The sequence below is a fragment of the Phyllostomus discolor genome, chromosome 3, assembly GCF_004126475.2.
Source record: "Phyllostomus discolor isolate MPI-MPIP mPhyDis1 chromosome 3, mPhyDis1.pri.v3, whole genome shotgun sequence".
NCBI classification, from domain to species: domain Eukaryota; kingdom Metazoa; phylum Chordata; class Mammalia; order Chiroptera; family Phyllostomidae; genus Phyllostomus; species Phyllostomus discolor.
In genome coordinates, this window is record NC_040905.2 from 152,842,337 (window position 1) to 152,858,667 (window position 16,331).

The following is a 16,331-nucleotide window of genomic DNA, read 5'->3' on the forward strand; positions in this document are numbered from 1 at the left end:
AAAGCATAAAAACACCTAGGAGTTTAGGTATTAGGCTGTTAACAGTGACTGTGTCTCTGTGGGATGGGTTTGTAGGGATACTTATGCTGTCTCCATTTTGTTTGACAGTTCTGTAACAATCATTTATTACAGCAAGTAGAACATATACATTTTGATTAAAAACAGAAACTAGCCCTGGCTGGTGTGGCTCAGTGGATTGAGTACTGGCCTGTGAACCAAAAGGTCACTGGTTTGATTCCCAGTCAGGGCACATGCCTGGGTTGTGGTCCAGATCCCCAGTAGGGGGCGTGTGAGAGGCAACTACACATTGATGTTTCTCTCCCTCTCTTACCCTCTCTCTAAAAATAAATAAATAAAATCTTTAAAAAAAAACAGAAAAGAACTCTGCCATCGTGTTGGTGTTTTGACATTTGAATTATTATGCATATGTAAATGCATATAATTATGTTTTATATAATGAAATTACATGCTTTGTATTATTTTTAAATACTTGTTTTCACTTTATATCAAAAAGTTTTAGGTTATAAAAGATTTTTAGTTCATCATGGCTTTTAAAGGCTGTGTAATATTCCATTATGTGGGTGTACCACATGTGTACATATAAATGTATGCATTGGTACAACTGTATTCTTAACTAATTTTCTGGTGTTGCGTATTGAGTTTGTTTATAAAATTTCATTATAGATAAGCAGTAGAGTATCTCTCTTTATAGGTAAGGTTTCATGTGTATCCATGGTATTTCCTTAGAATAAAATTGGATTTGTTGGGTCAGAGATATACATGTGTTTAAGATTTGTGGTATATACTGCAAAATTATTCTGAAGAATAATTTGATTGGTAAACATTTTCTTAAAGGACCAGATTGCAAGTGTTTTATACTTGCGGGGACGTAAGATTTTTGTTCGAACTACTCAACTCTGAGACTGATGTGAGTAAGCAGCCGTGGACAGTTAGGAAATGAACGGGTGAGGCTGTGTCCCAACAGCGAGCACTGTAACATTTTACCAGTAGTAGGTGAATGTATCTGCTTGTTCTTACCTTTGCAAGCCCTAGATTTTCATTTCAAAATTAAAATAATGCTTAATGATCACAAAAGTAGCATATATTTTAGAATATAGGAAAATGTAGATGAGCAAATATTAACACACACACATATCACATACTCTTACCAGTCAGTGATTATAGTTGTTAACACCTTAGTATATGTTTTTTACGAATAATTTTGATACAAATCTAAAGATACATATATTTTTTTAGCCAAAAGGAGATCACACTATACATATTCTTTTGTAACTTGCATTTTGAGTTAACAGTCTTTACTTCTTCATGTCAATAAATCTTCATTCATATAATAGCTAGTTCATCTTTATATTTTCTAGTTGGCCCCAGATTTCTCTTCCTGCTGGTATGTCTGCACAGGATTGAACCCAAGACGGTCTACTGCACATCTTATGTTTGTGTCCATTAAGTAATATTTTATTTTAGAAGCGTGCCTATTTTTATGACCACTGTTGAAGACCCCAATCCAGTTATCCTGCAGAACATCCACAGATTTGTTTGGTGGTGTCCTTGAGCTTTCCTTTAGCTGTTCCTTGTTGGAGCTCAGGCTGCCATTACAAAATGTCGGAGCCTAAATGGTTTAAACAACAGAATTATATTGTCTCCTGGTTCTGGAAGTTGGAAGTCCATGATCAGGTTCTGGGGCAAACTCTCTTCTGGGCTCACTGACAGCTACCTTCTCCATGTCCTCACATGGCAGAGAGAGTGCTGTCTCTTTGTCTTCCTCTTCTTATAAGTCCACCTATTTTACCAGATTAAGACTCCACTTAACTAGATTATAGCCTCACTTAACCTTAATTACCTCCTAAAATCTCTGTCTCCAAATACAGTCACACTGGATGGCTAGAGTATGCATGTGATGGTGGGTGGGGGGGTGGTAGGTAGTGTACATAATTCAGTTCCATAGTCCCTTGTATTTCCTGTAAACTAGAAGAGCTACAGGATTACTAGATTCAGGTTAAATACATTTCGCTTGAATATGCTACACATGAAGGTGTCAGCTTTATAATTATATCACATCAGATGATACATAATATCTGATTATTAATACACTAAAAAACATATTTGTTGCCTTGGCTGGTGTGGCTCAGTGGATTGAGTGCCAGCCTGTGAACTGAAAGGTTGCTGGTTTGATTCCCCACAGGGGCACATGCCTGGGTTGTGGGCCAGGTGGTGCATAAGGCAACCAGTCAATGTTTCTCTCACATATTGATGTTTCTCTCCCTTTCTCCCTCCTATTCCCTCTAAAAATAAAAAATAAATAAAATCTTCTAAAATATATATTCATCAAATTGACATATATACATTTGGCATTTACATATATATTTGTCAATTTGATAAGCAATTTCTGGTTATTATTTTTATATATTTGTCATTGTGTTTAATTTGTGTTTCTGTTTTGAAGATGTGAAGGAAAAGGGAGAAATGCATAGAAAGGATATTAAAGTGAGAAATCAGAAAGGTTTGCTTGGATAGAACAGGGAAAATTAAGGGGACAGATGGAGCCATTGTGATGGAATTTGGTTTCCTCTTTCTGTCTTTCCTAGTTAGAGCTCTAATTTATTTGGTCTGCTTGAGACTGTGGAGATCACACTGAAATTCATGTTTTTTGTCAGTAGCATCTCAATTACTCGGTGGAAGTTACTTGGGCAGCTGAAATGTGCACGGTAGCTGAGATTGGACCACACCCAGGAAGTCCCTCTGTCACATTACTGGGAGGCTGTGAGATCCCAGTCCTGGGTCCGATATCCTGAGTCATACTTGCTGGTGTTTGAACCCTCTCTTGCCCTAAGGCTGGAAGGATAGGTCCTGATAAAACAATGTAGAAATGGGTGTGTTATTTTCCCTTAATGATAATACCCAGAAACCTTAAGAGTAGAACTCAGGACAACATCCATTTAAATTTTTTCTAACATTTTGGCTTAATGACAATTATTTTATGGTGTGTAATGTGAAATTTGACTTAACAATAGTTTTGAGAGTCATGGTAAACTTATGCTACAACTGTTTTCTTCAATCCAGGGAATGCCTTTCTCTCCTGCATGTAATTCAGAAGAACAAAGCTGAGCAACAATTCTTCTATGAGTTTGAAGGGGGTGTCAAGCTTGGAATAGGGACCTTTAATCTGGTAAGTAAATAATTACATATCAACCAGCGCCCTTTGCAAGAGAATCATAGGTTTTCAGTGCCTTCCGTACTGCATTTGAACCTCACCCTGAACCCCTGTCTGGATTTGGTTGGTAAGTGGCCAGCGTGGGGTTTCCTTTTGCTGTGAGCCAGTGGGGATTTGGTCGGCGTGTGCTGTGAAGTCCAGCACATGCTCAGAATGGTTTGGATTGTACAGCAAGGGAAGCATACGGCACCCTGAATGGACTAGTGCTGATTTTTTTATAATAAGGAGCTTGGAATGCAGTTTCATTTCCACATCTGAGGTCTTGTTGCCACAACAGTGGTGGCTCTGGAATTGAAAATCAGGGAAGGAGTGGTGCAACTTGAGGGATGGTTTTGATGCTGGGGGGGAGATGAAGCATTTGAGTAGATATCTGTCAAATTGTGATATAGTAGAGATTTTGAAATTGTATTGAGGTTGGACTGGAATTCTTGAGAAAATAAACTGGTGAAGGGAGTTGTGTGTGCGAGAGTGTATGCCACGATGGCCACTTTGTTCATGAGCCCTTTGGTTGCTGACAGAGGTGGCTGAGCAAAGAGGCAGACTACTGTCCACAGAGTGGGTTGCCCTATCTGCCTACGTATTAAAGTCCTCTGCTGAGGTAAGCCTTTAGTGAACATTCAGATGGACACAAATATCTTCATGTGTTTTGCCTTCTCAGAGAGGTCTCTCCACACACCTCTTCCCCAGACCTCCTCGTTGTCAGTTTTCCCATCATGTTCTTTCCAAATCCCTGACCATCCAACCACACACCATTGGCTACAGCCCATGAGTCAGTATATAATCACACCTATGGCCGTTTCTCCTCTGAGCAAAGCGGACAACCAGGCGCAGTGTTCCAAGTTCTGCACGGCCAGGGAGGATTGCCCTTTCCCACGACTCTGCAGGGATGTGGGTCTCAGACAGGTGTGTGGTGCTGCATGCATGGCCTGCAGGCACCACAGACTTGGCTTTCCAAACAAAGAAACCTTGTTTGGAAAGGTGGGCACTAAGGAATTGCCTTCTCATCATTTCATCCTTACACATGAAAGGGGCAAGAATTCTTGAGCGCATGCTGAAAAGGCCAGGTTTTTCTTCTTTATACTTTTTTTTAGGTTATTGTTTTAGCTGGATTAAATTATTCACAAGTAATTATTAAACATGTGCCATATGTTATGATTGAGACATGTCTAGTGATTTAAACTTGGTTCTAATTTCTTATATTATTGAATGATTAAACTTTCTGTTTGGAGTTTAACATTTATCTGCAGTTAGATTCGCTGACATGTGAGTGCATTTGCATTTTTTCTTACAGATGCTGTCCCTTTTACCAGTACGGATCATCAGACTACTAGAATTTATAGGATTTTCTGGAAATAGGGTACAGATTTAATTTTACTTTAACTTTGGCAGCAAAGATAACAGTATTTATTGAATATTGGAGTAATGCAGCATGTACTTATGGCAAACATGACAGCTGTGGGCAGTTCGTTTGCAGGACAATGAAAAGCCATTGGTCCTTGATCATATTTTTCAGGAGTTAGAGATGATTTTTCTGCTGAAAGTGAAAATGTTTTATCTTTGTTACCTAAAATCTGGGATGAAAACTTTTGTTTTACTAATACAGGGTGGGGCAAAAGTAGGTTTACAGTTGTTTGTATGGAAAATAATACAGTAACAAATAATAATAACGCAAGAACAAACCTGGTGCTTCGCCTACTCACAGTGGTGAGCCTGTTCTTGCCCACCTTGTATTGCCACTTGGAGGACCTGGAGCACACTTGCGTGGTTTGAATTGACTTCCTTAGCATTTGTGCACCGCCGCAGTCTTCTCTAAAACTAGGAAATTGGCTAGATTTCCAAGTCTAACATTTTGTGACTCCCATGGATCAAGCATAGTTGCAGTATTTTGGGATTCCTTGTTTTTATTAGCTGCACTATAAAACTAAGCAAGGAAATTTGTTTTCTATGAGTTTTGCTCAGTGTGGTTATTTTTGTAGTATATAATATTTATTACTCTTAATACTCAATATGCTATTGCCAGAGTTGCCTTGTTGTTGTCCCTGTTAGTTAAGAGAGCAGGTTTTAAGAAATGAGTTAGAACATGGACAAGAACCTGTAATTTTTTCCCTCCTTTATTTTACTGTCCATGTTCTTCATAAGCTGTTCTGTATTTATGCTGATCTCTACATGTTATGTTCTTTCTGTTCAGACTCCGTATTTAATGATTACCCTTTCCATTGACCATTCATTTTTCATGTGACAGTATATTCTAATAAAATCATGTGTTCTTATACTGTCTTATCTATTTGATGGAAAGGTCTTCAAAGACATAGAACCATATTTGTTCATACCCACACAGTGCCTTCCATTTAGATCCTCAATATGCTTTAATACATTAATGTTTGTATCAGAGAAATACTGCATTTCCATAAAATGATCTCGGCTTTTTTTCTCTCCCTATGATATAAAAGAATGTGTAAGAGTGTTTTTTGCTTAGTTAGGAATTATGACTTTTCTAAGCTCTTGAGAAATAAACCCATTTTCTTGGAGGGTGGGGATAAACGAACTAGCATTTTGGAATAACGAACTAGAAGTTTTGGAATACGATTTTTCAGTCATGCTCTTCACATTCCAAACTGCATTTAACCCCTCAGGAACTGGGCCTCCTGCAGCTACGGGAAGGTGCATCCGGAAGAAGCATGCGGTCCTCACTGTGCTGCTTAACTATATTATCTTTTCACACTTATATCTCCCTCATACTTGGTGAGTACGGCATTACATTTTATGTCATGGACACCTGATTGTCTTTTATCTGAGTCAGTAAAAATTTAGAAAAATAAGTAAGCACTAGTAATCTACATCTGTTAATTTACTTATTTATTTATGAATAAAGATGGGAAATGGTGACATTTGTTATGATAATATTTGTTGGGGGAGGGTTTCTTTCTTTGAAATTTTTTTATTTGTTCTTAGCTAAAAAATTCTGTGAAACTTGTTTAAGGTGATCTATTTTAGCATCATTATATTAGACTTCTTTTTACATTAAATTTTGGGCTAAAATAAGTTAATATTGCTATTAAAATCAAAATTCCAGTTAGGAATCTAAGACAGCCACCTCCATTCTTAAGAATTGTAGAGCTTTCCTAAGTGAAAGTTGCATATAAAACTTACTTTCCAAATGTAAAAATGACAAAATAACAGTTTTCACCTTTTTGATGAATAGGGCTTTGCTGTACTTTAATGAAATTTAGAGAATTAATTATAAGTATCTACCATGTTTCATGAATACTGAGGCTTTTCTGTTAAATTTCTAGGCACAGGAGAGGTGAACCTTGTGGAAGCGGAGAGTCTCCTTGCACCCTTCCTCCAGCAGTTTCCAAATGTACGCCTCGAACTGCAAGCATGTGTTTCAACCATAATCCATCAGCCAGGGCTGATTATTGAGCAGTCTGTTCTCTTCCTTTCTTCATAGGGCTCGCTCATGTTGTTTTATCACGCCCGAATAGAGCTGCTGAAAGGGAATGTGGAAAAGGTAATTTATTTGTGGCAGTCACTTGGGGAGTTGTTTGTATGGTAGAGTTGTATCGCATACTCCTTCAACATAAGTAAATTCAGCTGTATGCACTTGATAGAAACAAAGAAAAAACCTGTAATTAAAAAGCCAAAATTAAATGTTGTATGCTTATTGTATTATATGTAGATTACTGGTTATAGTCTATATTTACACATAAAGTACATGAAACAGTTCACAGTAGAGTATGCAAAATACAGGTGGACCTTTTTAGGGATTTTTCAAAAGACTATTTTCCATATCCATGTTCAACACTGTCTTTGGATTCTGGCCCTGCATAAGATACAGCCTCACTGTACTACGTGTGTGCTTCCCATCGAAGGAAACTGTCTGCTTATTCCCTTAAGAAGATGAATAGCCTTTTATATAAATTTTCTCAAGAACAATTTTCTTCTGTACAAATGGGATCAAACATGTATTTTTCTTTGATTTCCTTATTTTTCTACTTAAAATATACCTTAGGTTTCGTTCCTGGTTAGTGTATCTAAATTTCACTCATTCTTTTTGATGGCTGGGCTCCATTACATGGGATGGATGCACTGCACTTTTAAATGCAGTCCACTGTTGATAGGAATTTGGTGGCCATAAGCAGTGTAGTCATAAACATGATTATGTGGATATTTCTGTGTATAAATGTGTGTGTGTGTGTGTGACATTCTGATCATTAGGGTTTTTAGGTCAAAGATGTTTGTATTTTGGTAAATTCTGACAGATTGCCTTCCTAACTTAAGACTGTTTCACTTAAACTCTTACAAAGATGTAAGAAAACTTGTTTCCAGTGCTCTTTGCCCACTCTGGACATTTTCTGTTTTATTTTTGCCACTATCTTGGCTGAAAAATGGTAATCTAGTTTTTAAGTTTAAATTTTTTAGTTTACAAATTTCTTTATATGTACATTTGTTACTTGTATATCTTTCTAATTTGCCAATTCATTTTTGACAATTTTTCCATTAAGTTTTTTGTCATTTTCTAGAAGATTTGATAAAATTGTCATGTGATGAGGGTTCTTTGCCAGTTATGTAGATGGTAATATCTTCTCCCAGTCTGTTCATTGCCTTTAACTTTGTTTAAGGTATATTTTAGCCTCTGAAACTTCTGATGTTTATCACCAGTCTTTTCTTAAAGGACTTGTACATTTTATTTCTATATTTCATAACATCTTTATTCCCACATCATAAAGCTTCATGACCCCCTCATAAAGTTAAGCAAAGAGGCAGAAATTAACTGTATCATTGCACGTAAAGAAAGGAACATAGCATCATAATGAGCGATTTAATGAGTGGTGATTTTGTTCTTTTTGTACAAAGTATTTTATGTATTTTCCCATTAGGTTATTATTTCCTTGTATTATATCTGGATGATCAGCTTTATGCAATTGACTTATAGGCAGAAGAGGTATTTCGGAAATGCATTTCAGTTCAAGAAGAATGGAAACAGTTTCACCATCTCTGTTATTGGGAGCTGATGTGGATTAATATATTCCAGCAAAACTGGATGAAGGCGTATTACTATTCAGACCTGCTTTGCAAAGAGAGTAAATGGTCCAAGGTAGAGTGCAGTGCTTTTATTAATGTCAATCTATTTGCCAATAAGTACACAGGACTTACTAGGACTGTTTGTTCAATAGTATGACATCAACATGATTTTCTCTACTTAGAGATCTGTCAAAGGAGGAAATGTGCATTCAGTTCCTCTTGTTTATAACTACTGTCCTCAGCACTGCGTGATTTTAAAGCCATCCAAAGAGTCCTTTTCAATGGAGGCTTTACCTCTGAAGATTAACTGTGCTTATATTTAAAAGTTATTAAATATCGATGGCTTTGATAATTTTTTGTAGACTTTCCAATGCCCTGATGAGAAAGGTTTTCATAATAATTAACATTGGTTCTGATCTGTTTGTAAAATGTTGGGAAGAGTGAGATAATTATCTCTTGTTCATTTTGTCTGTTTTCTCACCATGATCACAATAGTTGTGTAACAGGAAAATGGTCAGAATTGAGTGAAAAATGTTAATCTCAGATGGAACAGGGAATATAAGACTTCTATTTCTTTTGTTTCTTTGATGCCTCTTAAATAATTTATCTGGAAGATTTGTAGGTCATTCCTGATTGCAAGGTAGAAATGTCATGTACCTAGAGATCTTCTGTAACTAGATGCTGTTTTTCTCTTCCTCAAGGCAACATATGTGTTCTTGAAAGCTGCAATTTTGAGTATGCTTCCGGAGGAGGATGTAGCAGAAACTAATGAGAACGTGGTAACCTTATTCAGGTAAGCAGTACACTATTTCTATAACCAAGACCTTGAATATATAGAGGAGGACACAAATATATCTTATTTTTTTTCTTAGTGCTCTCCCATGTTTTACCTTCATATTTCTTTATCTACTTACTTGATACAAGAACTCTCAAAAAATATACTTAGCTAAGAGTGAAAATGCCATCCTTTTAGCAAGATTATGCAGATATGCTGGTGTGATTGGGGATTTTGAGAACACATTATTTTTTGTTTTGTTTGGGGGCTTTGCTACTACATTTTGAACAGTTTACTAAAATGGTATTGTTAGCAAAAGATGTTAACTATTGCTGTTAATCAAAGTTGTTCTGTAATCAGACAAACTTAAGAAATACAGTATACCATATCCTTAGTTTTCATTAGTGTGTCAAAGATTCTGATAAGCTCTTCTGTGAAGTAATCTGTTTAACTTTGTTTAGACCAGTCTCCCTGCTTCCCTCCCTCCCTCCCTCCCTCCCTCCCTCCATCCATCCATAACCTGTTTGATGAGCATGTGCTGTGCAAAGAGTCCTGTGTTAGGTGCTGAATAAATAGGTGTGGCTTCAGTCTGTGTAGAGTTTATAATCTTGTAGTGGGACTAGACATAGTGAAGTAATCACACAAACTATTGCAAAATTACAATACATGACTGATTTGTTTCCCCTCATACTTCTCTCATCATTCCTTCTTAGTATCTTTGTAGGCCCATCCTACTTTAACCAGCTATTAAATGTTGGTGCTCTTTATTTCAAAGGTCAGAGTCTACACATTAGGAAGTCTCATCCCAGCCAAATTTATTTCTCTGGTTTAGACTTCATGACTGAGCTCTGAACCCCCCTGTACCTATCTCCCATTTGCCACCTTTACTTGGATATGTCAAAACATTTTAAACTCATCATGCTCAGCCTTCTCTAGCAACCTAGTGTTCTTTCTCTCAGAGATTGTGACCACCAGTTAGCAAGTCAGAAACCAATGGTGCTTGCATCACTGATACTACCTGCTGTCCCTTCCCTCCCCAGTGGGAGAAGAGGTATGTACAAGAGCGTAGGAGGAATGATGGTTGAGAGGATGTTGGAAGCACAGCAGAAGCTGCAAGAGGCAGTGGGGAATTGCTGTGATGCGGGTTCAGACCGAGGGAGCAGCCTGTGAGGGGACCCTGCTGCAGGAAGGGGCACTGCGCACTTAAAGAACTAAAACAATGGTGATACTTGAGAGATCATGATGCTACATGTGTCTACATATAGGTCAAAGGAAAAGAATTTTCAAGGAGTACTCAAAACATCCCACAGAACAAGAATTCCATTTAAAAATAAGACAAAGTGTATATTTAGTGACACAGATTATTGCTAATCCTAGCAGGAGCTGATAAGTAATAGAATGGAGGTGGAAATCAGATTGGAGTTGGCTAAAGAATGAATGAGAATTGAGAATAAATATAACTGGACAACTTTGAGTGTAAAGGGGAGGGAGAAAGTTGGAGGGAGATTTAATATCAGTATATTTTAATGGGAGAGATCAGCGCATTCTGAAAACCACTAGGAAGGATCCAGCTGACATAGAGAAGTTGCACATGCAAGTGAGAAATGGAATAATTCGTATTTGTAAGGTTCCTGAGAAGGCAGGAGCAGATAGAATCCAAAGCACTGACGTGTCAGAAGGGAGGGAGTAGAGAATATGTGCAGAGCTCATGGGTATTAGGCTATGGAGGTCTTCCTACCTCAGAGCTTCTGTTTTTCTCTATGATGTAGGAGGCAGGGTTTTCTGTTGAGAGTGAAAGAGAAGGGAACAGGTTGGAGGTCTGAGGAGGATGGAGAATGTTTGAAGTCACTGTTACAGAGTGGGACAGTGAAGTGCTGAGAGATGAGGTGGGAATGACAAGTGACAATGCCCATTTGAAGTTGGTTCGGATGACTTTATAGTTAACGATGATATGCTGTCAGTGTAGGTGCAGGGAGGGTGGACAGTGAGCTTCATTCTGGGTTGGGTTTTCACCAGATTAGTGCAGCAACAAGGCAGTGGGCAAGGACGTAGGAAATAGACCAGAAGGAGTAAAAGACAGGGCAGTCTTAGCAGTGATATGAAGGGACTGGGAGAACAAAAGAGACTGCTGGACTGGGAGAAACTTGAAGGGCAGATGAACTGAGGTCTTATTATACAGCCAAGTTAGAATGAGGAGAACGATGTTCAAAGAACATCATTCGAATTCATGCTTTGAGGGAGAAAAGTCACAGGTGATCAAGTGACCTATGATAAGACCACAAGGGTGGGTAGCTGTGGCAGTAAGCAGATGACCTCCGGGGATGAGAGAGTTAAGGAATGGAGAAACCCTACCGCATTCTTCAAATATAATTGATGACAAAACTATTTAAATGGACTGTAATTTTCTGTGACCATATTATGAGAAATAAGATCTTAGGTGAACCTTCAGAATTATCAGAACAAATTTGAAGGTATGACTAGAACCATTTTTTCATCTCCTTTCTAAAAGCTCTGTGTGAAAACAGGACCATGTTTACTAACTCTAGTGTCAACATCAGCAGAAGTCATGGTATGATAAATGCTACCTCTTACTGGTCGAGTGTACTTTCTCATTTCACATGAACAACTAATGCAATAGAATGGGATATTAAGATACATTGAAACTTTTACATTCCCTCTGTTTCCTCCACTTCAGAATATGTTGTTTTTTTCTATATCAAAACAACTTCTGTGAAACATGTAAGCCATCTTATTTTCAGGAGAAAGCCTGAGGTCTGCTGTGGTCTGCTGTCCACATCTAATTTGTTGGGACAATGACAGGAGAGTCCCCAAATGAACGCTTTCTTCACACACTCTCCGTGATCATTAAACCAGGAGGTTTTGTGTCCAGTGCATGCTTCTGACCTCTTCTCCCAACCTTACATTCCCATTGCCTCTTCCACTGAGGTTAATGAACATCAAATCGTGGGCATTCTAGTTAAAATTCTTATCCCCCAATTGTGCCCCCAAATTACCTAGCACAATCTCATCCTCATATTTTGGACTATTTTTTCTCTTGTTTCATCTTTTTGTTTTTGTGAATTCTTTCTCAGCCACATGTTTGATGCACTCACAAATTTATGTGCTTCAGGCAGGCACTGTGGGAACTGTCGTCTCCCCGTCCTGCTCTCACGTCTGTGTGCTTGTGTGCTTCCTAACTGTAATTCCTTAGAGTCATGAGAGGGAGTTTGTGAACACGGTGTCTGTCCTTAGCTGGTTATTTTCACAGTCACGTATGCTTAGGAAACATTTTCTCAAATTATATGTTAACTGACAGTTATCGTTTGAGCCATGTTACTTTATTGATCAGTGTCATACTTGCAGATGGGAATAGAAAACATACCAGTATACTCTCTTACCTCTCTCTGAGTATTCATGACATAAGTAAATGGTTTGGAGGCTTTCCTGCTTACTTATGGAACTTGCCAATTTTATATCTAGATTTTTTTTTCTGTGTTTGATAGGTCAAGACATTGACTAAGTTAAATAGAAGGAAATATGTGACAAACGGTAGTGTTCAAACTTGAGCATGCATCAGAATCACTCGCAGACTCATTAAAATCCAAATTGCCGGGCCCAGCCCCAGGAGTTGCTGATTCATTAGGTTTGGGTGGAGCCTGAAAATTCGCATTTGGAACAGGTTTGCAGGTGCTGCTGATGCTGCTGGTCTGGGGAACACAGTGTGAGCACCACAGGGGTAGCTAGTGTCTGTGTTCTAATGGCCTTTCGCTGGGGCTGGGGCTCTTCACAGACAGGTGGACAGCTTGAAGCAGAGAATTGCTGGGAAATCTATTCCTACTGAGAAGTTTGCAGTGAGGAAGTCTCGACGTTACTCCTCCTTGTTGCCTGCACCTGTGAAACTTGTCTTGCCTGCTCTGGTATCTACCTTTATTTATTTATTGTTTGTGTTTTAGAAGTAAATTGTCTATTCTTAGCAGCAGGGAGTATTAAAACTTTCCTTGTGAAGTTTAGCTCCATTAAAAACCATTGTAAGTGTGTCTGTAAGGTGAACATTCATAAATAACAAAAAATAAATATTACAGCAAATGTTTTTTGACTAGTTGGTATGTTCTACACACTATGATAAAGACTATTTAAAAATATGTTATTTAATTCTTACAGTAACTCTGTGAGGGTAATTTCTCTTTGTAGCCACATTTTATAGATAAGGAGATTCAGGTAGAATGAGGTGACTTGAATTAATTGAAATTGAGTTGAATTGTAATGCAAACCACATATGTAATTTTATCTTTCCTAAGAGGCCACATTAAAAATGAAAAGGTGAAAAACTAAACAGGAACAGGGAACATGAAAATAATTGCAAAGTATTTAGTTTAATCCAGTATATACAGAATGTTGTTGTTTGGACACATAATCAACAAACATTTAATGAGCACTTTGCATTCTTTTATATTGCACTAATTCTTTGAAATGTGGTGTGTGTTTTATTCTCAGAGCCCATCTCAGCTCAGACGAACCGAGTGCCGGGGCTTAAGAGCCCCGAGTGGCTGGTGGCTGCTACACCTGGCAGCACTCTGCCCACTCTCATTTTCTTAGTTGTTAGACTGTGTAGGCTAGACTTCATAAAACCTGTAATTTCAACTTAGGTTTTCTTAATGAAGACTTCTTGAAAAATTACTGAATATATCAAATTACTGTGGCTTTTGGGGGCTTTAGATTTGCATAGGTGGTCCGAGAGCACAAGAAAGCTGCTTATTGCTCGCTGGCCTCTGCAGTCCTCCGCTGGGCTTTCCTGATTCTTAAAAAGTTTTATTTTTTTTGTATTTCAGAGTTTATTCACTTATTCCCCTTTGAAAGCTATTCAGTTTTTTTCAAGTTTTTACTATTACAAACACGCTACAGTGTCTATTCTTCTGCATTCTTCTTTTTGTACATGGACATTTAATTCTCTGGGAAGGCTTTCTAGAATTGGAATTCCTGGTTTAGGGTATACGCATTTAATATTTTGACACTGCCAAATTGCCCTCCAAAAAGACTGAAGCAATTTAAATTTCTACCAAAGGTGTTTTACTGTTTTAATTTGCATTTCCCTATTGGTACAGTTAAACATCTTTTTATGTGCTTATTCATTTTTCTCTCTTCTTTTGTGAGTTGTTCATATACTTCCCTGATTTTTCACTGGGCTGTTTATTGTTTGATCATTGAGTGAGAGGGGCTATTTATGTGTGCCATGAGAAAGAAAACTGCAGCCCTTCCCAGACAACAAGAGCTGGTGGGTGGGCATGTAGCACCTAGGCCCAGGTGCTCCCTGCATCAGATGACCAACCTCAGGGCGCACCACCACCAGGGCAGGATATTCTGTCCTGTGAGAGACCAAATGCAGCCACTCTGTAATCATATCTGAGCACAGAGAAAAAGAAGAAAATCACAAACAGGACCAAATGTTCTTCTTTCCCAGCTAATGTGGGAACCTACTGCCATTTTACCAATTAGAGCTTTTAGTTCCATTCCCGATTCATTTCTGTCACTGATTTGTGCTTGGAAACCTTTTCTTTCTGTGCCACAGAACTTTCCTAAAGATCCTCCAGAGCACCATAGTCTTCTCTCTGCCTTAGAAGTATAAGCCAGTTATTTCCTGCTTTGATTATTAAGGGTCTTAAGGCAGGTTAACTCACTGCACTTATTTCTCTACATCTAAAGGTGCACAATTGACTTGAGTAGTGGTAACTAGGAATTTTACCAAAATTGTATTTTTCATAAAATCTCAGATGCTTACTTGCCTTCTTCTGATAAAATATTTCATCAATAAAAACAAAATTTAGAGGTCATTGTTAATTAAAACAAATATTCCATTAGTTATGAATTGAGTTGTTATGCTGTTAGCAACAGGAAACTGTTAGGTGTGAAATAAAGGGTACAGTGTGATCATTGTGGTCTAACCTCAGTGCTCCAAAGTAAAGATGATTTGGTTGTCACTCTACTCAAATGCATTTTCCTCATTTCCACTGTTTCCCTGTCAGAGGTTGTTCAAATAATATCTTTATTATATTTTAAAATTTATTTATTTCTAAGAAGGTACTAATTACCCTGCTTTATTTCACATCCTTCAAAATATGAACTACACTACCAGGAAGATTAGAAAAATATTTTCAAACAAAAACACATTTACTTTTGGTCCAATGAAAATTTTCATCCATTAGCCTATTAAGTGTAATTTGCAATGATACATCATTAGTCTACATTTTCAGGGCTGTCATTCAGCCATATGGCCTTTGAATGAATACATTTTCTGCGTATTGGATTGCATTACTGGACTGCCACGTATTTTAATGGTATAAAAGAACCTGAGCCCAGTAAAATATTTCCTATCTTCATTTCCAGTGATGTCCTTGGAAACAATTTATGTAAATAATTGGCAGATACTTTAAAATATTTTTCCTTTACTCAAACATAGCAAGAATTTATATTAAATAGACTTGTTCATGGTATCAGTTTAAAATACTATATTTATTTCTGTATCTGTAATCGATTATCTTCCAAGAGGATTGACCACCAGCAGATGCTTAATAAATATTTGTTAAATGAATGAGTAAATTAATTTTTCAATAAAAACATAGTATAGTATAATATTGAGTTACTTTACAGTATAAAATGCGTACGGCATGTAATAAAATGAGCAAGGGGGAATTTATATCACTAAACTCCAAATGAGATGCCTAGTAATTAAGGCAAATACACATTCGTAGTTTTGTTGTCATAAAGGACATTGAATAACCTCACACAGTTGCAAATGGCTTTTCATTTTTCTCATTAGGAAATGATGTATGCCTGGAATGGTTTTCCAATAGTGGGCAAAAGAAAAGACCTTTCTGAAAATCTGTTGTTAACAATTGAAAAAGCTGAGGCAAATTTACAAAATGAAAGTAAGTATGAAAAGTAAAAGCCTGGAAATCTTTACCATTGTCACCCTCCTGTTCCATCCCTGTGCACATCTACCTGTGTTGCTCTCTGTGCACCCTGGGGACAAAGAGCCAGGGCTGCAGGTGTCCGGGTGAGTGCGATCGAGACGAAGGGAGGAATAACCCATGCTGCAAACCTGCGTGAGCCTTGGGGACATTAGGCTGAGTGAAAGAAGCCAGTTGCAAAAGGCTACATGATATATGATTCTATTTATATGAAATATTGACAATAGGCAAATCTGTAAAGACCGAAAGTAGATTAGTGGTTACCAAGGGAGGTAGAACTGGGGTGGGGGTGATGAAAATGTTGTAAGATTGATTGTGGTGATGGTTGTACTAC

General features: G+C 37.7%; 1 protein-coding gene across 3 annotated transcripts in view; it reads left to right on the forward strand.

The window, feature by feature from the left end:
* The window catches only part of TTC39B (tetratricopeptide repeat domain 39B), a 152,105-nt gene that overhangs the window by 115,926 nt on the left and 19,848 nt on the right, over positions 1 to 16,331 (forward strand). For all 3 annotated transcript variants that reach the window (XM_028518736.2, XM_028518753.2, XM_028518745.2), the window contains 9 exons: positions 3,082 to 3,187; positions 4,524 to 4,589; positions 5,866 to 5,974; positions 6,526 to 6,593; positions 6,684 to 6,743; positions 8,169 to 8,330; positions 8,959 to 9,050; positions 12,823 to 12,949; positions 15,847 to 15,955. In XM_028518736.2, the coding sequence (XP_028374537.1) occupies positions 3,082 to 3,187; positions 4,524 to 4,589; positions 5,866 to 5,974; positions 6,526 to 6,593; positions 6,684 to 6,743; positions 8,169 to 8,330; positions 8,959 to 9,050; positions 12,823 to 12,949; positions 15,847 to 15,955 (899 nt within the window). The remainder of the gene's footprint in view (positions 1 to 3,081; positions 3,188 to 4,523; positions 4,590 to 5,865; positions 5,975 to 6,525; positions 6,594 to 6,683; positions 6,744 to 8,168; positions 8,331 to 8,958; positions 9,051 to 12,822; positions 12,950 to 15,846; positions 15,956 to 16,331) is intronic.